The 24,183-nt window shown below is 40.3% G+C and overlaps 2 protein-coding genes and 1 non-coding gene across 4 annotated transcripts; 2 read left to right on the plus strand and 1 right to left on the minus strand.

Moving 5' to 3' along the window:
- Positions 1-277: 277 nt before the first annotated feature.
- CARD6 (caspase recruitment domain family member 6) lies at positions 278-17,173 on the minus strand. 2 transcript variants are annotated; one of them, XM_049648718.1, is made up of 4 exons: positions 16,293-17,171; positions 14,642-15,199; positions 6,284-7,968; positions 278-376 (listed from the first exon to the last, which is right to left on the minus strand). In XM_049648718.1, exons 1-4 carry the CDS (start codon positions 16,573-16,575, stop codon positions 353-355), a joined length of 2,550 nt encoding a protein of 849 aa, XP_049504675.1. In that variant the 5' UTR covers positions 16,576-17,171; the 3' UTR covers positions 278-352. The 2 variants fall into 2 exon arrangements, with proteins under 2 accessions (XP_049504675.1, XP_049504674.1); XM_049648717.1 differs by lacking the exon at positions 278-376 and having other exon boundaries at positions 2,637-7,968; positions 16,293-17,173.
- Positions 17,174-17,558: 385 nt separating this feature from the next.
- Positions 17,559-23,167, plus strand: RPL37 (ribosomal protein L37). Its single transcript, XM_049648918.1, has 6 exons — positions 17,559-17,563; positions 20,087-20,184; positions 20,311-20,639; positions 21,272-21,407; positions 21,649-21,733; positions 23,052-23,167. Exons 1-6 carry the CDS (start codon positions 17,559-17,561, stop codon positions 23,119-23,121), a joined length of 723 nt encoding a protein of 240 aa, XP_049504875.1. The 3' UTR covers positions 23,122-23,167.
- Positions 22,891-22,970, plus strand: LOC125935901 (small nucleolar RNA SNORD72). Its single transcript, XR_007461879.1, has one exon. It is a non-coding gene; the product is annotated as a small nucleolar RNA SNORD72 (small nucleolar RNA).
- Positions 23,168-24,183: the final 1,016 nt, after the last annotated feature.

Consider the following 24,183-nt stretch of genomic DNA (forward strand, 5'->3'; position numbering starts at 1 on the left):
ATTTAATCAGGTACAAAACTTGCAGACAAAATGTGAAGTGTTAGATATAGAAACCTATAGGTAGAACAGAACAGTCCTGATCTTAAATGGCTAAAACTTTTTACCTCATTATCACCTCCTTCCAACAGCTCTTAAGTGCACAATTTTCCAGCAGGAGATGAACAACGCATTTAATGAGAATTATAAATGAAGGGAAATTACCCCAGACCGGATTCCTGGTCCAGATGAAAATTTCTTTCTCTGAGCACCTGAAAACAGGTTTGCAGCCTGGGCCCTCTCTGGGTTTTTCAGAATGTGGCCCCAGGATCTTCTGCCTCAGTGGGAGTCCCTGTTAAAAGGCCATTCCTCAGGCTTACCCCAGACTTACTGAGCCAATCTGTAATACACAATTTTATTATTATTATTATTTTAACATTTATTTTTTTTTGAGACAGAGAGAGACAGAGCATGAGTGGGGGAAGGCCAGAGAGAGAGGGAGACACACAATCTGAAACAGGCTCCAGGCTCTGAGCTGTCAGCACAGAGCCTGACGCGGGGCTCAAACTCATGGATCGAGAGATCATGACCTGAGCCGAAGTGGGATGCGTAACCGGCTGAGCCACCCAGGCGCCCCTGTAATACACAATTTTAACAACCACGTTGGGTGATTGTTATGCATGCTCATGTTATACAATCACTACTTCTGAATTTAAGGAAACTTGCCAAAAGAGTGTGAAGAATGCTAATACCCGGGATAAGGGAATAGTCTAGTTTGTATTTCTATTATAGAATAATAGAAAACATTATGGCCCTTGTGTATAATTTAGGATCAAGAGCAGACAATACCCAGATCACAGTAGCAACCTTATTTTATTTAAAAGTTTTTAAGGTTTTTATTTATTTTTGAGAGAGAGAGAAACAGACCATGAGTGGGGGAGGGGCAGAGAGAAAGAGGGAGACACAGAATCTGAAGTAGGCTCCAGGCTCTGAGCTGTCAGCACAGAGCCCAACACAGGGCTCGAACTTGGGAACAGCGAGATCATGACCTAGGCTGAAATCAGATGCTCTGCTGATGGAGCCACCCAGGTGCCCCTGGGCCTCTGATGTTCTTGATATTCTATGATATTTAGGCAAAGTGCTGCTTCTTCTCTTCTTCCTGGATGCATGGCCACCCACCCGGTGACTGCATTTCCCAGCCTCCTTTCCAGCTACATGTGGCCATATGACCAAGTGTGGGCCAATGGAATGTGATTGAAAGACAGTGCACAATTTCAAATCATCCCTAACTTAAGTCAGGCTACTCTCTGGAATATGGCTTTTCTCACATTCTGTGAATTGCATCAAGGTAACAAGAGTGACTTCAATCGTACAGAAAAGGACAATGTCCAAAGAAATGGAGTAACGAGGTGGTAGGAACTTAGTTCTTGATGAGCCCTGTGGAGAAGAGCTGCTCCATCAGCTTAGACAGACTGTATTGTTATATACACGAAGGAAAAATTAGCTCCCATATAATTTAAGCCACTATATTTTTTGCCTTGCCTTTGCTATCACAGCTTACTTAGGCTTTACCCTAACAAACACTAAGAACTACCCTTAACCAGTTACCACTTAGAAGCACCCATTAAATCAAATTTCTAAATCCTTGGCAGTCAGTGTCATGTTTATCTTCCCCAACAGACACTTTGCTTACATGGACCCTATATAGCAAACATCAGAAAGGGAGCTATACCTTACCAAGAAGGAGACTATAAAAAATTCTAAGACATAAAGAAATGCAGAAGGTCACCATGCACGTAGGTAAAACATAGATTTATGAGGCTAGTGTGATTTATGAGGCAGCTTTGTCCCTATGGCCAGACTTTGTATGACATTGGAATATACTCCTTTCCAGCATCTCAACAAAGAACACACTTTTTCAATGTTTTTTAAAAAAGGTAATCTTTATTGGTTTTCTTGTAAAAAATACAAATTGACTTAAGGTGTTTAAGAAAGGATTTTCAGGTGTTGAAAGAGGCGTCATTGGGTAGACTCTTCAATCTGCTAACAGCAACAACAAAAAAAGCCAAGTACAAATTGAATGCTCTCAATTTAGTAAATGACACACATATAAACAAGTGGTTCTGAATTTTTGCACATTTGACTTATAACACTTGAACTTGTGCATTATACAAAGATGCCCTTTAACTATAGTTCATGTCCTGAATTCAGACTTTCTTAAGTCTGGAAAACCAATATTTTATACTATTTATACTGCCTGTCCCAAAACAGACCATATTTATACTGCCTGTCCCAAAACAAACTAGACTATTCCCTTATTTGATTTTGCCACATTCAACCATAGCATAGACTTGAATATGTAACTGAGTGCTGTCTATAAATATACACAAATAGAAAAAATTTATGAAAATCTTATTAGTGAGTCAGAGGGCTACATTACCCTCTGAGTTAAGAGACTGCAGACTATTTTTATATTCTTTTGTCTATTTTTGCATTTTCAAAACTATATATAATTAGCTTATAGGTTTTTTGTGGGGTTTTTTTTCATTTTATTTATTTTAGAGACAGAGCACAAGGGTGAGAGGGGGAGAGGGGCAGAGGGAGAGAGAATCTTTTTTTTTCTTTTTATTTAAATCCAAGTTAGTTAACATATAGTGTAATAATGGTTTCAGGAGTAGAATTTAGTGATTCATCACTTACATATAATGTCCAGTGCTCATCACAACAAGTGTGCTCCCAAGTGCCCATCACCCTTTAGCCCATCCCCCCACCCACCTCCTCTCCAGCAACCCTCAGTTTGTTCTCTGTATTTAAGAGTCTCTTATGGTTTGCCTTCCACTCTGTTTTTATCTTATTTTCCTTTCCTTCCCCTATGTTCATCTGTTTTGTTTCTTAAATTCCTCATGAGTGAAATCATATGGTATCTTTCTCTGACTTATTTCACTTAGCATAATACCCTCCAGTTCCATCCACGTTGTTGCAAATGGCAAGATTTCATTCTTTTTGATCTCCGAGTAATATTCCATTGTGTATATATACTACATCTTCTTTATCCATTTGTCAGTCGATGGGCATTTGGGCTCTTTCCATAATTTGGCTATTGTTGATAGTGCTGCTATAAACATTGGGGGGGGGGGCATATGCCTCTTTGAATCAGCATTTTTGTATCCGTTGGATAAATACCTAGTAGTGCAATTGCTGGCTCCTAGGGTTGCTCTATTTTTAATTTTGTGAGGAAACTCCATACTGTTTTCCAGAGTAGCTGCACCAGTTTGCATTCCCACCAGCAGTGCAAAAGAGTTCCACTTTCTCTGCGTCCTCACCAACATCTGTAGTTTCTTGAGTGGTTAATTTTAGCCATTCTGACAGGTGAGAGGTGGTATCTCATTGTGGTTTTGATATGTATTTCCCAAGAGGGAGATAATCTTAAGTAGGTTCCATGCTCAGCACAGAGTCCGATGAGGGGCTCGATCCCACAACCCCTGGGATCATGACTTGAGCTGAAATCAGGAGTCGGACGCTCAACTGACTGAGCCACCCAGGCACCCCAATGAAGCTTATAGTTTTATAATAAAGAGGAAACAGACTTATAGGGTCTCACAACTATAGTAGGATTTCTCATTCTCTTTCCATGTCTCCTCAGTTCCTGCTCCAATGCCTTACACATAATATATGCTCAATAAATAAGTGCAAGAGAAGGAAGAAGGGAGAAAAGAGAAAAGGAAGGAAGAATGAAATGGAAAGGGAGAAATCTGTTAAGTGCCATCTGTTTGCCCCTCCAGGTTCACTCTCCACCCTGCTCTGAACCCTAAGACTGATCAACATGAACTGCCTAAGTGGGTTCCTTGTTTCCTGGTTTCTGGTTGGCTTTGGCCAAGGGGATGCACCATCAGATCGGGTGTGGAGTAAATATTTATTCCCCGGAATCACTCCCTGTGGGTCACTGTAGCCTGCTGTCCCCCTCAACCAGCCAGACCCAAGACCCTTCCCTACACAGCTCTTCTGACTGGAGAAAGCACTGCCCCCCTCTCCCTTCAGATCTTGGGGTGACAACGTGCCTCGCACTCACATCCAGTGTGCTGCCCTCTCTTTTACACTGTTTATACCTCTTGTCCAGCCCTTTATAAATAGTCCCATTATTAAACTCTCCTAAAGGTGTCCGATTTGAATGAACCACATATGTATTGTCATGACCCAAACTGACACAGAATCTGTTGGTAACAAAGAGCCCAACAAGTTCTCTCCTCCAATAACTAATCTTGAAGAAATGTTCAGAAAAACATTTTTAAAACATCACTAATATTGCTCATTTCAAAAGTTTGAACAACAAAAAGATTATTTTCATTGAGAAGCTCCACTTTAACATCAAAGATTTTGTAGTTATGATAGTTACGCTTTTTCTCTTGAAAAGACAAATAGAAAAATCTACATGCATAGTCCCTTCTTTCTTCATCCTTTCAATAACCTTAGGAGATTTAGCACCCTCTAAATACTCAATATTAATTGCTTAAAACAGGCACAAATGAAGGATACCTATTATAGTATGAGAATGTTCTCAGAGATTAGTTATTCCTTTTTAAAGATCATTTCTTAACTATGCATCAATATGATTTTTTTCCCTTGGTGTCCTTGAAGGCAAAAAAGAAAAAAAAAAAAAAAAAACCCAGGAAAGACAAGCAGGGTTATTTTAGTACTTAAAAATTAGTATTAATTTTTCAAAAATCAAAATCCAAAAACCAGAGGTCTTAATCCAATTTACAAATCTTATTATTTTATTTCTACATCTAGTGAATTTTAACATGAATCTTTAAAGTGACCTTTTAATAATATTTTATGTCATTTACAATTAAACTTTGCTTAAATATTCTAAATTTAATACATTCCTTTTACTTATCCTTCTAATTAGCAGAACTTACCTGTATGTCTAGGATAATAGTGAATCCAATGAATTAAAATTGTAAATTTTGTAAATCTTAAGTTCTGTTAAACATTGCAATGCTTTTTACAAGCTTTGTAAACCTATCTTAATCTTTTCAACTTAAAAAGTCACAACTCTAAAATTAAAAACTCAAGTATACATTTTAAGTTGGAATCTTGAGGACAATGTATAAGATCCTCTAATAAGCCAAATTATCTTAACTATTACAAACATTTTAAGTATAAAACATAGTCAAATCATACCCAAGTTAATGCAAAATAATTTATATCATTGGTTGTTAGTTCATTATTTCTATATGTAAGGGTCAAATGAGAGAGTTATATTATCCAAGCAAATTGGAACTATTATCACAAGTAAGTTGATTTAAACATCCCTCAAACAAACAAGGTTATCTGCTTAGTGGCTGATATTGACCACAAACTTTTGACCAAGACACCTCTGGAGCAGCCAACATTTAGAGCAATTTTTGTTGCAACAATCAGGCAGCCTGAGCCTTATTTTATGGGGTGGTCTCAACAGCCCCATTCCTCGGATTCAGGTTATATATCACCTAATACTCGAGGTTGGATTTAGTTCATTTATTTACTCCTCGATTCTACTCTTAATTGTTTCATATTTTTCCTGTTGGAAAAAATCATTCTTACAAATGTTTTAATGATACCGTTTAGGTTGTGTATATCTTTTCTTTTTCTGTGTCATGCTAATAATAGTGGTCTCTTACCATGACCACCACTCTTCTTCAGGTTACCACATGAGAGCAATGGTCTGGGTTAAGGATACGTTTCATAGGTCTCTAGAGTAAGCACTTTAATGTTTCCCAGCCTTCTTGGGCCCTGCTCTTGCATGGTATGCCTTAGCCTGTGCAGGACTAGTCTTAGATGACTTGGGTTGAGTGGCCCTGGGCTGAGAAGGCTTACACTGGGAGGACTGGGATGGGCATGGTTTGGGCTGAGTGGGTTTGGGTGGAGAAGGTTTAGCGTGGGAGGGGTGGCACTCAGTGGGTTTTGTTTGAGTGGGTTTGGGTTGAGAGGGCACAGGTTGAGAGTGTTTGACCTGGGATGGCTTGGGCTGACTCGGTTTGAACTGAGAGCTGGGTAAACATTTGCTATTGGACCTTTGGAAGGCTGGATTTAAAGGCCCATCCTGTGTCTTCAGTTTGGCTCCTTGATGAGAGGCAGGCCTTAAAGGTTTTTTTGTGGCTCCTGCTGGTTGAAAGGCCTGAGGGTAAAAACCTTCAATATGGGATGTTGTTTTCATAGGTTTCCCAGGTGCCCTTGGTGGCTGTGTTCTATGGGTGTAGCCTTGCTTAGGCTGTGACTTCCCAGCTGCTTCTGCTGGCTGCAGACCCAGGGAGTGGGAGTGACCTACCTGGGAGACCACTACCACAGACCTTTCAAGAGCTCCTGTTGTCTGTGGTCTCCTGGACCAGGCGTGTACATGCTGAGACACAGGTCTTGGTAGTCCTCCAATTGTTTTAGTCATAGGATGTCCCAAAGCAGTTCTTGAAAATTTCGTGAATCTTTCAGGTGAATAAAATCTCTGGGGCTGGAAGTACCGAAACCCAAAACTTTTACCTCGACCATAGGCCCTTGTTTTCTGAAAGGGCCAGGGACAGAACCACTTAGACCTCTGCTCTGACCAAAAGTGGGAGCCTGTAACCCAGGGGGCTTTCAAAGAAACATGGTTAAAGTTCCCTCCAATTCTGGTTGGTAAAGGACAGTTTTCCAGACGAGGCACGAATCCTGGGAGGAGGTAGAAATTCTGGAGATTCTGGCTAGCCCCAGATTCTCCAGACATCACAGCTGGATTTTCACATGAGCTTTCTGACTGACTGGGTCTTTTTTGTCTCTCATCTTTAGCTGTTCCAGACAAATTTTCACTAGGGGGAGTTTGAATCCCCTGAACGTTCTCAAAGTCTTGGTCTACCTGGATTCCCAACTCCCTGGCCAGGGAGCCCATGTCCTCCACAGACACACATCTGAGCGAAGAGGACATCACTTCCTGGAGAGCAGCTTGAAGACCCTCAATATTCTTCCCTCTCTCCCCAGGTGCCTCCCCCTTCCAAAACAGTAGCTGTGATGGCTTCAACTTCAGAGTCGTCTGGAAAAGCTGTGTCTCTTCACTCTCCTGGGCCTGGGGACTGAGGACAAAGTAGAATCTCTCGGTGGCAGCTTCTCCTAAAAACATTAGCAAGTCCCACTCCTTCTCACCTAGGTAGTCAGTGAAAAAAAACACAGCTGAGGAAACTTCCATCAAGAAACCAAACTGTGTCCAAAAACTTTCTAGATCTCCACGAAGGTTGGCCAGAGCAACAGGCTTTTGGAAAACACTAGGATTTTCCATTAGACCATCGCTATCAGGAAAATGCCACATTATCTCTACCAGGCCGTCAGAGATCTGCCGGGGAAACACCGGGCCAGTAAAATCCTGATGGAGAAAGATTTTGTGTGATTTTAGTTGGTCAGAGACAAGCAGTGTGTTGAGGATTCTGGACTTGGAGAAGCTACAGTATCCTAGGCGCACAAAAGAGATGACAGGCATCTTCATGAGAGTCAGGCACTTTTCTGTATCCCCTATAGGCCCTCCTGAAGATTGTGCTGACCACTTCTTCACAATGCCCTTCATGGCCCCCAGCATTAAGATGCTTTTGTTGTTTTCTGCATCTGGCAGGAGCAGGGGAAGAGCAAACTGGCACTGATACATGTTTGACATGACCTCGCGTTGCAACGAGCTGTCTGAACAGAGCATAGATGCACAAAGAACATCAAAGGGATTAATGGTTTGTATGTCTCTAATTTCCAAATTCTCTACTCCAGTCAGCAGTTCCTCTTTGTTACCCTCACCCAGAACCTTGTGTCTGAGGATTGTATCTCTGGCCGTGACATCCAGCGCTTGAACTTTCATCAGGAAATTCCAGGCTAAGTCTCCTGGAGTCTCAGGTGTCCACATACATCCTCGATCTAAGGAGAATTGTTTAACGACATCTGGCAGAAGCTTTCTGCTCCTATCCATGTTCAAACATGACAGGACATCTTTAAATACCTTTTTTCTTTCTGTAGGGAAAAAGATATTCAGTGAATGTCACATTCAGAATCTAAGCTACCTTCACTGACTTTTAAAATTAAGTAATTGACTTTTTCATTGTAAGAAGATGGAATGATACAAATATAGTGAAAGTTCCTTTTTGCCAGTCTGCCAATTCCATTTTCCTTCTAAGAGATGCCAATATGTTACGTATATTTGCTTCCCATCCTTTTTCTATGCAAGTATATAGGTAATGCATGAACACAGAGAAATATATCATTTGGTTCAGTGGATGCTATTTTATTTTTACATAAATCATATTATCCTAAACAAATGATTCTTCGACTTCGTTTCACTTAATGGTATTCTTTGCAAATTCTTCTAAGTCAGTTCATACACAGATTGACTTAATTCATTTTTAGCTAATCCATCGTACTTCATGATTTGGATGGACCATTACTTATTTAACCATTGTCTACTGATGGTCATTTAGGTTTTCCAATTTTTTGGCTAATGTTTGTATGCAATGATGAAAAACCTTGCTAATATTCCATGATATGCACATGTGTATGAGGAATTCTCTAGGATGATACTGATTTGTTTTTTTAATATTTTTTAATGTTTGTTTATTTTTCAGAGAGAGTGTGTACAGGGGAGCGGCAGAAAGAGGGAGACAGAGGATTCAAAGTAGGCTCCATGCTGTGAGCACAGAGCCAGATGCAGGGCTTGAACTCAAGAACGGTGAGATCATGACATGAGCCGAAATCAAGAGTCTGCTGCTTAACTGACTGAGCCACTCAGGCACCCCGAAACTGGTTTCTTTTTTTCTTTCTTTCTTTCTTTCTTTCTTTCTTTCTTTCTTTCTTTCTTCTTTCCTGTCTTTCTTTCTTTCTTTCTTTCTTTCTTTCTTTCTTTTTCTCTTTCTCTTTCTCTCTTTCTGGTTTTTAATTTCTTTTTTTAATATTTATTTATTTTTGAGAGAGAGACAGACAGAGGATGAGTGGGGAGGGCAGAGAGAGAGACAGAGAGACACAGAATCCGAAGCAGGCTGCAGGCTCTGAGCTGTCATCACAGAGCCTGACACTGGCTCAAACTCAACAAACCCCAAGATCATAACCTGAGCCAAAGCTCGACCCTTAACTGACTGAGCCACCCAGGTGCTCCTGATTTCTTTCTTAAATGTATCTCTTGCTACAGTTTGGAGAAATGAACGTTTTTATGTCCATTAAAGTTTCCTCAGAATTTAGGTGCTGTACCTACTTTCTCCTAATCTCCCATTTCCTAATATACCTCCTAACCACTTCTTGGGAATACAGAGATAGTGCTTAGAGAAAGAAGGTCAGAGAGCACTTTTTTTTTTTACTCCTGGTAGTATTTACTCCTGGCAAACGAGCATAAGCTTCTTCGATCCCCTATAAAATTAGCCTGGTAAGAAACAACAGAAGTGAGAGAAAGGTATGGATTTCAAGGATTAACAAAGATAACTAAGAAATCCTTGGACAGTCTAAAAGTTGCTTCAAGTGGAATATGTGTTGGGCTAAGAAGGTAAGGGAGGAGTTGGGGCTAGTAAAAAGGGTTCCCAGGGGAGGCAGTGAGAGGCTAGGTTGCAGGAAAGCTTTTAGGTCCTGCTCTTGCCTATCACCTATTTTGCCTTTGGACAACAATCCTCTGTTTCTTCAGCACAAAAACTGGTACCCACACAGCCCAGGCCAAGTACTGACAAGGTATGGACTTGTTAGTCTTTCCTGACTACTACAGAGCTCATCTGGATACCATACCCAGAAGCAACAGAGTAAACAAATCTTATACAGAGCAACAATGATACAATCAACAAGCACAAAAATGGATAAAAAGAAAAAAAGTTAAGAAGCAATAATATCTAGAACCCAATATATGTTTGTAAACTTAAAATTTATGAAAATACCCCAGCTAAGGCAAAAAGAAATGATTTTAGCTGCCACCTACTGAAAGGAGATTCTTGAATTTGAGTCCAATGTATAAAGCCTTAGAACCCATGGAAGAGTAATAAAAACTTTAACATATATATACTTGAAGTGTCAGAAAGAGGGGCACCTGGGTGGCGCAGTCGGTTAAGCGTCCGACTTCAGCCAGGTCACGATCTCGCGGTCCGTGAGTTCGAGCCCCGCGTCAGGCTCTGGGCTGATGGCTCGGAGCCTGGAGCCTGTTTCCGATTCTGTGTCTCCCTCTCTCTCTGCCCCTCCCCCGTTCATGCTCTGTCTCTCTCTGTCCCAAAAATAAATAAAAAACGTTGAAAATTTTGAAGTGTCAGAAAGAGAGGAGGGAACAAGTGGGACAGAAATATATATTTAGATAAATAATGGCTGAAGATTTTCCAAATTTGGTTAAAAAAATTTTTACAGATTCTGCAAATCCTAAGGGGGATAAAAACAAAGAAAATCATATCTAACTATATAAGAGTTAACTGCTAAAAAAAATTTGTTTTAAGTAAAAAAATAACACTTACAGGGAACAATGATAAAATAACTGTAGACTTAGCATCAGAAACAATGGAAGCCAAAAGACAGGAATGGCATCCATAAAGTGCTGAAGGCAGAAAACCTGTCAATCTATAATTCAATATCTAGCAAAAATATCCTTCTGGAATGAAGGCAAAATAAAGACATTTCTCAATAAGCAAAAAATAAGAGAATTTCCCACTAATGGACCTACACTAAAAGAAATTTAAAAATAATAATAATAAATAAAAATTCTTCAGGCTAAACGGAAACAACATCACATTAAATCTTAGATCTTCAGGAAGAAAGGGCACAGGAAACGGTAAATATATGGGTTCCCGCCACGGGATGAACTCAACTGTAAGCTGGAAGGGAAGGGAGCTGATTGCTATAGTCTATACACAAGTTGACCTTATACAGTGCAGAGCACACAAAGCAACACCATAAGCCTTCTTGAGACTTAGATTTGACACTGTGATTTTTTTTTTGTCATGAATTTTAACATAACAAAAAACATAATGATGTTTCCCCTTTGAATCAGATACATTTGGATTTTTTTTTTTTGAGTTCCTAGCTGCATAGACAAACAAATATTACAGAGAAAAAGACCGAGTTAGCCTCATGCCTCCAGCCAACTAGACTGGATTGGTTAGCTACTAGAGTTACATTGCCAGTCAGAACTACATTATTACTGAAACTTTCCTTGACATGTTTTACTAAAGGTGCTAGATTAATTGCAAAAAATAGCCCCAATTAATGGCTTTCTGGATATATTTTGGATTTCTGCAATATTACTTTGTAAGAAGTGGTATCTATTTTTCCCCAACTCTTGAATCTGTTTTCCCCAACTCTTGAGTATGTCACAACTGTCTTTGTGTGACATACTCTGGCCAACAGAATGTGGCAAAAGTGATGGTGTTATGGGTTGAATTGTGCTCCCCCCCCCAAAAAAAAATTGTGTTGAAGTCCCCAGTACCTCAGAATGTGGCCTTATTTGTAAACAAAATCTTTACAGAGGTCAAATTAAAATGAGGTCATTAGGGTGAGCTCCCATCAAGTATGACTGGTGTCCTTACAAAAAGGGGAAATTTGAAAACAGAGACATGCACAGAGGGAAAGTGATTTGAAGACACACAGAGAGAAAATGGGCATTTAAAGCCAGGAAATAACTGAGGCTACCAGAAACTAGAGTACTGGAACAGCTCTTTCCCTAATGCCTGCAGAGAGCCTTGACCCTGATAACACCTTGGTTTCAGACCTCTGGCCTCCATAACTATGAGACAATAAATCTCCCATTGTCCTAAGCTACCCTTGTGTAGTGCTTTCTTGAGCCCTAGGAAACTAATTCAGATGGCATGATAGTACTAAATCTAAGCCTTCTCTTCTGTCTCTTTCTCTCTCTCCCTCTTGCCTTCTCTCATACTCCTGTGTCCTCTCTGTAAGAATATGCCCCATCTAGGGGCGCCTGGGTGGCGCAGTCGGTTAAGCGTCCGACTTCAACCAGGTCATGATCTCGCGGTCCGTGAGTTCGAGCCCCGCGTCAGGCTCTGGGCTGATGGCTCGGAGCCTGGAGCCTGTTTCCGATTCTGTGTCTCCCTCTCTCTCTGCCCCTTCCCCGTTCATGCTCTGTCTCTCTCTGTCCCAAAAATAAATAAATAAAAAACGTTGAAAAAAAAAATTAAAAAAAAAAAAGAATATGCCCCATCTAGTCCAAGAATAAGTCCAGACTAGACTACCAGAAGACGACAGACTAGTCTATAGCCAGCTGACCACAGACACATGAGAAAACTCAGGAAAGACCAGAGGAACTGCCCAGCCAACTACAGACACATGAATAATAATACACACTTATTGTTTTAAGCAACTGAATTTTGATAAGCTCTATTATTACACTAAATAACTGACATAGAAAAGAAGATCATACAAAGTAAACAGTAACATGCAAGAAACACATCATAATATTAGAATGTTACCTATAGAATAAGGGGAATGGGGAATAAAGAAAAAGGGAATAAAAAGACATGGGGCTTTTCACAGTATAATGATGATACTATGCAGTGAATAATTAAGTCAACCCTATACGATAAGTGAAATATGTAAATAAATTTTAAAAATTAAGAATGAGGCCTAGGGCGCCTGGGTGGCTCAGTCATTTAAGCATCTGACTTTTGATTTTGGCTCAGGTCTTGATCTCAGTTTGTGAGATAGAGCCCCATGTCAGGTTCCATGCCAGCAGTGCAGAGCCTGCTTGGGATTCTCTCTCTCCCCCTCTCTCTGCCCATCCCATGCTCATGCTCATGCTCATGCTGTCTCTCTCTCAAAATAAATAAATAAATTTTTTAAAAAAATGAGGCCTAAAAATGACTATGGATTGGGAAGGTATGAGTGAGGGTGGAACAAGAATTGTGTTGTAAATGGAATATTACTCAGCCATTAAAAAGAATGAACTCGTGGGGTATATGGGTGGCTCAGTAGGTTAAGTGTCCGACTTCGACTCAGGTCATGATCTCGTGGTTCATGAGTTTAAGCCCCACGTGGTGCTCTGTGCTGACAGCTCAAAGCCTGGAGCCTGCTTTGGATTCCGTGTCTCCCTCTCTCCCTCTTTGCCCCTCCCCCACTCATGCTCAGTCTCTGTCTCTCTCTCTCTCTCAAAAAGAAATAAACACTAAAATATTTTAATTAAAAAAAAAGAATGAAATACTGTAATTTGCAATGACACGGATGGAGCTAGAGTATATTATGCTAAACGAAATAAGTCATTCAGAGAAAGACAAATACCATATAATTTCACTCATATATGGAATTTAAGAAACAAAACAGATGAACATATGGGAGGGGAGAAAATAAAAAATAAAAAAGAGAGAGGGAAACAAACCACAAGAGACTCTTAACAATAGAGAACAGATTGAGTGTTGATGGAGGGAAGTGGGCAGGGGATGGGCTAGGTGGGCGATGGATATTATTAGTAGGGCACTTGTTGTGATGAGCACTGAGTGCTGAATGTAACTGATGAATCACTGAATTCTACTCCTGAAACCAATATTACATTGTATGTTAACTTCCTATAATTAAATAAAAATTTGAAAAGAAAAAAAAAAAAGAATTGTGTTGTAGGTTAAATTATGTATCCCTCAAATTCCTATGTTGAATTCCTAACCCCCAATACCTCCGTGATATTATTTGGAAATAGGGTCATTGCAGATATAATTAGTAAAGATGAAGTATTAGGGTGAGCCCTGATCCAGTATGACTAATGTCTTTATAAAAAGGGGAAATGCACCCCTAGAGAACCTAGAGACCTAGGGACCTAGAGAAATGCACCCAGGGAGACAAGAGGGATATTTTTACAAGCCAAAGAATGCCAAAGATGTCCAACAAACTGCCAGAAACTAGGAACAGATTCTTCTTTACAGCCTTCAGAAGTAACCAACCTTGATTTCAGACTTCTGGCCTCCAAACTGAGACGCCACATTTCTGTCGTTTATTGTTTAAGCTACCTCCTTTGTGGCACTTTGTTACAGCAGCAGTAGCAAACTAATACAAGGTGTGATGAGGAGGACATTACTCCTCTCCTACCTAGAACTGGATGATGGATCCCCACGATTTGGACTGAGTGTGAGACAATAGCTATGTTTCTTTCCCTTCTCTGCTCAGAAGTTGGTGATATTTATTTTCATAGCCAATATCTCTCCAAATGAAGCATTTCTAACATTTTGAATTTTCATTCAGAAATATTCCAGTTCAAGATACCAATATAATTTCCCTTATCAAGATGATAATTTATGACTGGATCAAGCCAAGTACCAATATTTTGGGATCTTATCCAATTATTATAAGCTCCTCTCTGATTTTCACTTGAGTAGTTAGGCCCATAATCTCCATATCCCTCTGACTGGTCACAAAGGCACTAAAATGACTTAAGAGGCTTAATTTGAGGCTTAATTTGAGCAAAGTTAGTGGTTAGCAACTTATATGTACCATGGAGGTGACTGCAGAAACCTGTAAGCTGACAGTCAGTATTTATTTTTGCTTATATTGTCCATCATTTTGTAGGGCCTAGGTCTTCCTCTCTGTCAAATCCACCCATAAGGAAATTCCAAATTAGAGAGGCATAAGGAATTTCTGAGTAGCTGCTTTTCTGGTGTCTTTCCTTACCCCTTCCCCCATTGTGTCGTGGAAACCTAAAAATAAGTTGTGGCCCAACTACCACATAGTATGGCCATACCTTCCATCCTTTTCTCCTCCTCCGCTGCGAATGACATGCCAGTTTCGGAATCCTCATAACTCTGTTCTTCATCAGAGAACTGTGTGGTCTCTGAATATGCAGCGCCCTCTTCGCCATCATAAATACCGTGCTCTGAGTCATTATAATCTTCTTCTTCCACAGAGGTTTCTCCATCTTCAGAGTGTCCAACAGATTCAAAATACTCCTCTTTTCCTAAGTACAAAGAATCATCTGGCTCCTCGTATCTCTGTCCATCCTGTAAATACTCAATGGTTGCTGGAATTTCGTATTTAACGTTCTCAACTAAATGTGGCAATATGCCTTTTGGTGTGTTGTATTCCTTCTCATTTTCCCTTGAGGACCAAGCAGCTTCCTTAGAAGTAGTTTTCGTGTCCCTGAAGCACTCAGAAATTCCCATATCCAGGTGTTCTTTCTCTTTGAAGGACACTGTGATTTCAGGATTCTCGGGCTGTTTCTCTCCGGAGGAAAAAACATCTTCTGAATTCTTGCTTATCCCGATAGCTTGAAGAGGTTCTATATTCTCATGTTTTAAAAATTCTGAAAAGCACAAGAAAGTTGGGGGGGGGGTATTTTGTTTTTTCAAATTAACAAAAAGACCTCGAAGCATCATCTCTCTTCTTTATTTCAAAACTGGAGGATAAGAATACCTAGCATCTCCCAGACAAATAACAAGTCAATTGTCATTCTTTCTCTCACTGGAAAAAAATCAGATCACATTCCTACCTTGCTCAAAAGTTTGGCTCTTCATAGCAAACTCAAAGAGTACATGAGCGAAACAGAAAATTTGAATCCTATGAATAGTGTGCTGACTTGTGGATTTACTGTGACCCAAAACCAAGTCAGATTTCCTAGGGCCATTGCTGATGAAATCTGATCCTAATAATTTCTAATTGGGAAGCAAATAGCTCTAATTTGGAATAGTAAGTTCTAGAAATAATAATATCTATTTCTCTAAGCACATGGGTCTTGTCCTACATTACAGACTGTTAACATGAACCTTCTTGGCTGAACCTCTACCTCTCTAATACCTCTTGAAATAATCTTCAATATTTTTTAGATTTTTAGAAAAAGGAGCTACATCTGTCTCTGGTAGTAATGTACAGAGTCACTAAAAAATCCATTCTGGAAGAATTACTCCCTCATCTGCCACTAATTATCTTTAAACATTGAAGAATTAGCATTTGAATTGTTTCAGAAGAGTAGGCTTCTGCAGGTATTCTTATCACAGAAAAAAAATGAAGTTACTGATCCACCATATAGGTGTGCTACAAAATCACTTTTCTGATATGTCCAAAATGGCTATACTAAGTGAAAGATGCAGCATTTGGTCTTGGGGTTGTAAAATATCCATGAATTTACTTATTGAATAATAAGCAGTTTATACTAGCACTAAAAAACTGCAAGTTTTGGATACAGTTTGAACAAAAACTTATCAATCCCCTAAACCAATAAAATACATTGTTCCCTACTTTTAAAATCCTGGACACTTTTCCCCTTTTTCATATGTTAGTGAAAATTATCTCCAGTAGAAAGACAAATGAAAACAAAAGGCAATAATGTTCTTTTTTCAGGGAATCTGCCTTGTCACTCTTACTCTTAGCCCCCAAAAAAGTACAGAAATCCAACTTACCATTTTGTAAGCCACCAACAGTAGCTGACTCTGGAAAAGTACTAAGTAAACACTTGAGAAAATGCTGACAGCTCACCTCTCCCCTTTTCTGTACCAAAATTAACAGCTTTCGACTTTTCTTCCGGGGATCTGTAACATTCTCCAGAGTCTCATACTCTTCCTCAGAAATCAGCCCCCAAGAGGTTAACGAATCTAAGACAGAATCAGGATCGTGTTGGAGGATTTCAAGTAACTTTTTTCGTTCTTTTTCTATGATCTCTGAAGGAACACTCCTGGCAGCCATTGTTCCTGTGTCCTCTAGACCAGGAAATGGATTTTGAAACCGTTCCAATAGTAAATAAATACAAGTTAAAAAAAATGGCAAAGAGTAATTCTATTCAGCAAAGATTAAACAGGTCAAAGATATCTAGCATCGGAGAGGGCAAGTACAAACAAGTGGGGGGTGGGGAGTGGAGCCAGCCCTAAACCCAGCCAGGCCTGCCTCCCTATAGATTATTTATCTGCTCTTTTGCTCACCTGACTCGGTCTCATTTTGACTCAGCCCCAGTGTCAATTCCTCTGAGAAGTCTCTCCTGAAATTTAGTTTGGACTAGGTATTCCCTGCTCTGAGCTCTATTCGTGATAAGAATGCATTGATTAACTCTTTCTGGAGAGAAATCTGGCAATATGCAGCAATAAATAAATAAATGCTGATAGATAAAAATACAAATTAAGGGGTGCCTGGGTGGCTCAGTCGGTTAAGTGTCTGACTTTTGATCTCAGCCGAGATCATGATCTCAGTTCCTGAGCCTCATGTCATCAGGTTCTGTGCTGGGCACGGAGCCTGCTTGGGATTCTCTCTCTCCCTCTCTCTGCTCCTCCCCTGCTTACACACACACACACTCTCTCAAAATATATAAACACTTTAAAAGTAAAAAATAATACAAATTTATACCTTTCAACTCCACAGTTTCACTTCTAGAAAATTTCTTAAGGAAATAATCAGACAAAGGCCCAAAGATACATGTGTAAGAATCTTCATGACAGCATTATTTATAATAGCAGAAAAATTTTAAATAACCAAGATTTAAATAAAGTGGGCATTTGTGGAATAAATGTTGATACATCAACAGTGAAACAGAAAAGAACAGCTTACAAGGACGAAAGCAGGGCATCTGTCAGGCTTAGTAAAGCATGCGACTCTTGATCCCAGGGTCATGATCCTGATCCCCACATTGGGGACAGAGTTTACTTAACAAAGAATATATACATAAATAAGTAAAAAGGATGAAGTGAGTTATACATATTGACAGCTAGTAATAGCCATGATATATCATTATGAAAGACAGCAAGTTAAGATCCCATTTTTGTTTAAAAAATTAAAATGTGCATAGCATATATATATTATATGCATATGTAGATATAGATTTAAAAGAACACAGTCAGGAGAGAGATAGCCCAATGGTAACACTGGTTAACTCTGAGGATATGATGACAGAGGAATTCATACTTTCTACTTTAAACACTCCTATTTATTTTAATATTTCATAGTTTTTGTTTTTATTAGCAGACTTCATTTACTTCATTTTGATTTTTCTAAAAAAAATTACCTGGGTGGTTTTTATTTATAGGTATGTAGTTCACAAGAACCTGAAAACAAAACAATTTAAATAACTATCAACAGGATACTGGATAAATAAACTCTAGTGTTGCATTAACAGTATACACCATTCAAAAAGAATGACCTTCAGTGACCCAGAAGATAACCATATATTAAGGGAAAACTTTAAGTCCCAAAAGATTATACGCAGCAAGACACTCTTTTTAAAAGTTGAATGTGTACCTGGTAGCTCAGTCAGTTGAGCGTCGACAGCTCTTGATTTCGGTTCAGGTCATGATCTCACGGTTCATGAGTTTGAGCCTCATGTTGGGCTCTGTGCTGACAGTACAGAGCCTGCTTGGGCTTGGGATTCTGTGTCTCCCTTTCTCTCTGCCCCTCCCCTGCTCACAATCTCTCTCTCTCAAAAATAAACATTGTTTTAAATATAAAAAGAAAAGCAGTAATTTCATTTACTATAGGTGGGGGGAAAAGGAGGGCTAGTGCCAAGTTCTGGTGGTCAAGAGCCTTGGATTGTATCAGAATCATGGATGCAGTGTTTACGTAGTCTCCATCATTCTCTGCTGAAAGGCAACATGTCATAGAGCAAATACCTAGGTAGCAGCATATATCATGTTTCAGAAGTTCATTTACTCCTGACCTAAACATGCCATTTGGAATGGAACCTGGAGGTTCTGAATTGGCTTTGCAGAGCTAAGGGTTAACCTGACTAGGACCTAAATAGCATGGAATCAAGCATACCAAAAACAACTACTTTACATCAAAGAGGAAAAATATTTCACTTTCCCTGTCTACAACTGGGAGAGTAAAAAAAGAATCTCACACAGTGCCAGTCATACTGCTTTGGTTCCTCAGTGGTTGCCACCTGCCCTACCTTTTCTAATCTCACTTATTCGGACACCTGTGCTAGGCAGACTGCCACCCCCCCCCCCCCCCCCCCCGTCTATGTCCTTATTAACACAACCTATAAATGTTAGGTTACATGGCAAAGGACAATTAAGGTTGCAGATGTAATTAAGGTTGCTAATCAGCTGATCTTGAGCTAAGGAAGTTATCTGGTGGGGCCAATGTAATCACAAGGGGTTGTTAAAAGATAAACCGAGGCATATTTAAATTTTGAAGAGTTTTGTTTGAGCAATTCTAATAGGGCAGTGTCAAACCAGAAGTGGTTAGGAGTCTCAGACTTCAAGAGCCTGGGAAAACAGAAAGTGCAGAAGCAAAGAAAGGCAAGGACTTGATTGGGTGTAACTTTAAGCCTAGTTAGTTTTAATTGGTTGTCCTTAGTGGTTTTGTGTTTGTTTTTTGTTTGGTTCGTTGTTTTTTTTAAGTCCTCTCTACGCCCCACTCAAGACCCTGAGACCAAGAGTCGGGTGCTCTGACTGCCAGGCACCCTCTCCTTAATGTTTTGCTTTCCCAACGTGGAGGCATTTACAGGCTTAGATTTGTTTGCTTACGTAGGTCCCCACGGCATTAGAGCCACCTCAGTGGCTGTCACTTGTGAGATATTAGCAAAGGTAATGGAATAACTGCTAGCAGAACAAAATGAACTCTAGAAATCAGACATTTAATTTGAACATGTTAACAGTTGCTGTTTAAGTACTAGACTCTTTTCTAGGGGCTGGGAACAAAAATGTTCACAGGGCAGTCTCTGTCCTCGAGATAGTGGCAGGTCGGGGATGAGGGGTCAGCAGCTAAGGGATAAAGAGGAGGTCAACATTTAAGTGCCCAGACTAAACTGCAATTCCAGGAACTTTCTGCATTAGGTGCTGTTTCTTACTACGGTTCTAGTAAGTTCCTACAAACTCAAGAGGCTTAAAACGAAACAAATTAGTGGTGCCTGAATGGCTCTGTCTGTTGAGCAACAAAATACTGATTTCGGTTAAGGTCATGATCCCAGAGTAGTGGGACCACGCTCCAGGTTGGGCCCTGAGCTGATCCTGCTGGGGATTGTCTCTCTCCCTGCCTCTGCCCCTCTCCCCCACCCTCACGTGCTCTCTTAAAATTTTTTTTTTAAATAATAAAAGTGCTTAAGTACAGACTGCCAGGCCCTACCTAAAGGGGCCAAATCAGATTTCCTCACATCAGGGTGCAGGAAACTACATCTACAGGTTCCCTGGACACAATATAATTTTAGATCAAAATACTTGCCACTAAATTACTACAGCCAGAAAAAAACATGATTCGCCTTTGTTTTTAGATTCAGAACCCAGCTCTTCAGAGGCCGGTCGGTGTTCTCCATACCGCTGACGACCTCTAGGGAAGAACCGGCTCAGCCAAGAGCGGCTAGCCAGAAGCGCTAGTTTCTCCCAGCTGGGGATTCCAGTCCCATCCCGAACCCAACACCTCACGCCGGTAGCGCAGGGTCAGCACGGACACCCCTAGATTCCCCACTGAAATCTGCGGTGTGGCCACAACTCTGAGAACTCAAGAAGGTGGAAGAAAACGAGCAGGCGCACAAAGAACGCAGCTCTGACGTGAACGTTGCTCTCGGCCAAGGCGGGTCCACCGAAGTCACGCCCATTCGGACACCAGGAAGCTGTGAGCCCTCCCGCCACCCGGCCCTGAAACCCTTATTGGCTCCGCCTGGCTCTGGATCCTCCTCTAGACCCACCCACACTGCGCTACGGGCGTTTGAGAACGGTGCACCGGTCCCGCCGGAAGTACTTGCCTGGGCGGAAGCTTCTGAGCCACCATATAGCGGAAGTGCCTTCTTTTCCGGCCTCTTTGGTCTCGGTTGCGGAAACAAGATGGTGAGTTTCTTTCAAGGGTTTCTGGAATCGCCTTCCATCCTCATCCTCTGCGTTGTCCTCCTTGCCATCCTTAGGGGGTCGGCAAGGTTCCTGATAAGGGGAGCGGGTGGGCAGCAACGGGGCCAGTAGAATGGCTCCTAACTGTAACTGGGGTACTCAATCTGCAGCCGTGGAGCAGGCGCCAGTCTCGGTCCCTTGCTCCCTTTGATTTTGGGGGAACTCCCACAGCCCTGTCCTCGGATGAGAACTGGAAAAAGAAGCATGTTTTGGGAGTGTTTGGCTCTGTAAGCAAAGGAATTCATTGAAGGGGAGACCTGGCAGGAGCTCTTAGATTTTGGGGGTCGGAATATGTAGGAAAACCACCACCTTATTTCGTCTTGCGACTTGCGTTTTTTTTTCTCTTAAAAAAAAAAAAAACGTAGCTGATTTCAAAATACAGCAACTCTTGCAGAAGGCTTTAGGTAACGTGAAATGCTGGTAGTTAATTTAGCATTTAAAAAGTTAGAAGCTTCCGCTGCAGTTTCAGCCGTAGACTGTCTTTAAAAATCTTAAAGAGTTAATTTTCTTATCTTGAAAACATCGGAATTCATATAGAAATTATTAGATCAACGAATCGTTCATCCCATTTGCAGACGAAGGGGACGTCATCGTTTGGAAAGCGTCGCAATAAGACGCACACGTTGTGCCGCCGCTGTGGCTCGAAGGCCTACCACCTTCAGAAGTCGACCTGTGGCAAATGTGGCTATCCTGCCAAGCGAAAGAGAAAGTGTAAGTTGATTGATGTTTCAACACAACTGTGTTAGCTGTTGGAAGGATGTTAATAGTCTGTTTGCGTTGTACCTAAGTGGGCATGGCTTTGGGCAGTACTTGGTACTTAACATAAAAGTGCATCTGTATGTGGACGAAGTGGATTTAAAAAACAAGGCACTTTTTAAAGTATATTGACCGACAGTGCGTACAACGTGTGTAGGAAAAACCAGTTAGAACCTGACCTGAATTTATGTTTTAGATAACTGGAGTGCCAAGGCTAAAAGAAGAAATACCACTGGGACCGGTCGAATGAGGCACCTAAAAATTGTATACCGCAGATTCAGGTACAGTTTTTGTGTTTCTATCCTAATTGGTTCTGTGAGCTTAAACAAGAACCTCTTTATCTACTGTAAACTAGGGATACTACCCTGGTTGGTGGGAATGACTCATTGGAAGGTTTTTTTTGTTTGTTTTTTTGCTGCCACTGTAAACTTCAGATCAGTTAATCTGCATTTTGTTAATCTTTCAGTGAGCAATAGTATAAGCTATAAACATGTAGAGTGATTTGAGCTAGACTCCCTCAAATGTAATAATACCAGGGATAATCTACATCTTTCTCACCAAAATTTGTCAGGACAGTAGTGAATGAGGCCAGGGTCAGGCCTTCACTTCTGTGGCTTTGAGCAAATCTGCTATAGACAACTGTCATAGTTATTGCATTAGTATAGAATGAAAGATACTTTTCTGTCTTGTCAAAGCCAGGCTTTAGAGTTAGAATGCAGAATTTCAGCTCCAACCTGGACTTTCAGAGAAACTGCATTTTAACGGCATCTTTTAAGGTGTCTTAGGTCTCAACTAAGATCATTCTTTGTTGGGGAATCCCTGGCCTTTGCCCCCTCAATTCCAGATTTTCTAATTTTAAAAGATAACAAGGAATTTTGAGGCTTTGTAAACACTACACACTTACATGTGTTTGTGTTCATGTGCTGAGATGACCTTTCTTTGCCCTTAAAAGCATTGTACAGTAGTGTGGGCTTAGCATTGAGTGGTCTGCTAGTTTAATGTCCGTTTAAGAGCATGAACTGATCAGAAGTCTTTAAAAGGGGGATAACTACAGCTGTTGCAGCATCCAGTTCATCTTAAGGATTTCAACGATTAGTCACACAATAAGTGTTCTGGTTTTAAAAAATATGTGGTGTGCTAAGGTATTTTTAATTGCCTTAGTGTGTATGCATATTAAAAGTTAAAAATGTAAAGCATAGTTAAGCAGTTTAGAAAATATCCGCCATTAAATCTGCTCCTTTTTTTACCTTGGTTAAAGGATACTGCCTAATAGCCTAGGGACACATTTTCACAAATAACCTTAGGGCTCTTAATCTGGAGAGAAGTACTGGCCCAGTGATCAGTACAACCAAATAAATTGTTGACCTTTTTTCCAATTGCAGTTAAATATATGCTTAAAATGGGTGATTTGATGCAGAAGTAGTAAATAAAATGTTGCAGCTTATCTGTGATGTTGTAAAAATAAATGTCTGAACATATGAATTTAATACTGATTTCAGCATTCAACTGAGATAAGCTCATTTAAATCTGTATTAGTAAAAGTTGAAATGTAAATATTGGAGTTGCTGAAGTAATGGTTTTGTTTTTAACATTACGCAGGCATGGATTCCGTGAAGGAACAACGCCTAAACCCAAGAGGGCAGCTGTTGCAGCATCCAGTTCATCTTAAGGATTTCAAGGATTAGTCACACAATAAATGTTCTGGTTTTAAAAAATGTGTGGTGTGCTAAGGTATTTTTAATTGCCTTGTAGTATCAGTGAATTACTGTAGGATTGGGGATAGGACAACTTAATATTAGAGTTACTTGTTAAGTTCCTGTTCTGGGGCACTAGTTTTGACCTGGGTTGTCTTCAAGCAGACAACACTGGAAGATAATGGAAAGAAAGTATGAGCACAGCAGAGCTCATGTGACATACATGGATATTTAAAATGTTAGAGTAAATGAGAAAGCATAAGTGCTTTTAGTAGCCTTTATCTGCTATAGTCTAATGAATGATTGGAGAGTGGTCATTAATCCTGTGTGATAGGATTTGGAGTACCAGTGAGAACGTGAAGGACAGGTGTTGAATGAGTTTTGGAAAGGTGATGTTAGCTCATAGAGTCTCCAAAACGGTTGGTTGGTGTCTAGTATACAGGCTTATGTGTTATTTAAGGTGGCCAGCTGAGTGAATACCTGAAGCTACTTGCTAGGTGGGAGTCCAAAACACTTGGGTGGGTTAAGAGAAAGTCTGTAGGGCCATATGCAAACGCAGTGGATTGAATAGAAAGTAAAGGAAAGCGAAATATGTAAACGTAGATTTGTGGACAAAAGGCAATGATAAATAAGGTCCCCAGGAGAATTTTTGTAACCCTCAAATGATCATTGATCTTTCTGTGTTAAAGTGCTCTGAAATTTTTTACCATGCTTTCCCAGCTCTGGTGGTTTATTGTCCGTTATTTGAAATGTGACAAGGCCAACTTAGTTGGAGTGACAGCAGAGAAGATTAAGTGGAGCACAAGTGATCGAACAGTCACCATAAAATAGAGTGGTCAAGTACTGTCTAACTTATAGCTTTCATTGATTGCAACTTGACCTGTGGAGGATGTTCATGATCTTCAGTGACTCGCTAACCTTACTTTACTGCACCCTATAATGCTTTGCCAGGATACTAGCTAAGTTTTGCCCTCCTGATTTTCTCTTTAGCTCCTAACTCATACTTCAGATCACAGCTTACACTCAATTGTACAGGA

The sequence above is a fragment of the Panthera uncia genome, assembly GCF_023721935.1.
Source record: "Panthera uncia isolate 11264 chromosome A1 unlocalized genomic scaffold, Puncia_PCG_1.0 HiC_scaffold_17, whole genome shotgun sequence".
Taxonomy (NCBI): Eukaryota; Metazoa; Chordata; class Mammalia; order Carnivora; family Felidae; genus Panthera; species Panthera uncia.

Bases quoted from the DNA above. Each gene is read 5' to 3' on its own strand.
- RPL37 (XM_049648918.1), top strand. The intron at 20,185-20,310 runs GCTAGTTTCTCC...CACAACTCTGAG, and splicing joins AAGAGCGGCTAGCCAGAAGC to AACTCAAGAAGGTGGAAGAA. The intron at 20,640-21,271 runs GTGAGTTTCTTT...TCCCATTTGCAG, and splicing joins TCGGTTGCGGAAACAAGATG to ACGAAGGGGACGTCATCGTT.
- CARD6 (XM_049648717.1), bottom strand. From the start codon at position 16,575: ATGGCTGCCAGGAGTGTTCCTTCAGAGATCATAGAAAAAGAACGAAAA. The intron at 15,200-16,292 runs GTAAGTTGGATT...TGTGCTTTTCAG, and splicing joins TGTTGGTGGCTTACAAAATG to AATTTTTAAAACATGAGAAT. The intron at 7,969-14,641 runs GTATGGCCATAC...TTTTCCCTACAG, and splicing joins GGAGGAGAAAAGGATGGAAG to AAAGAAAAAAGGTATTTAAA.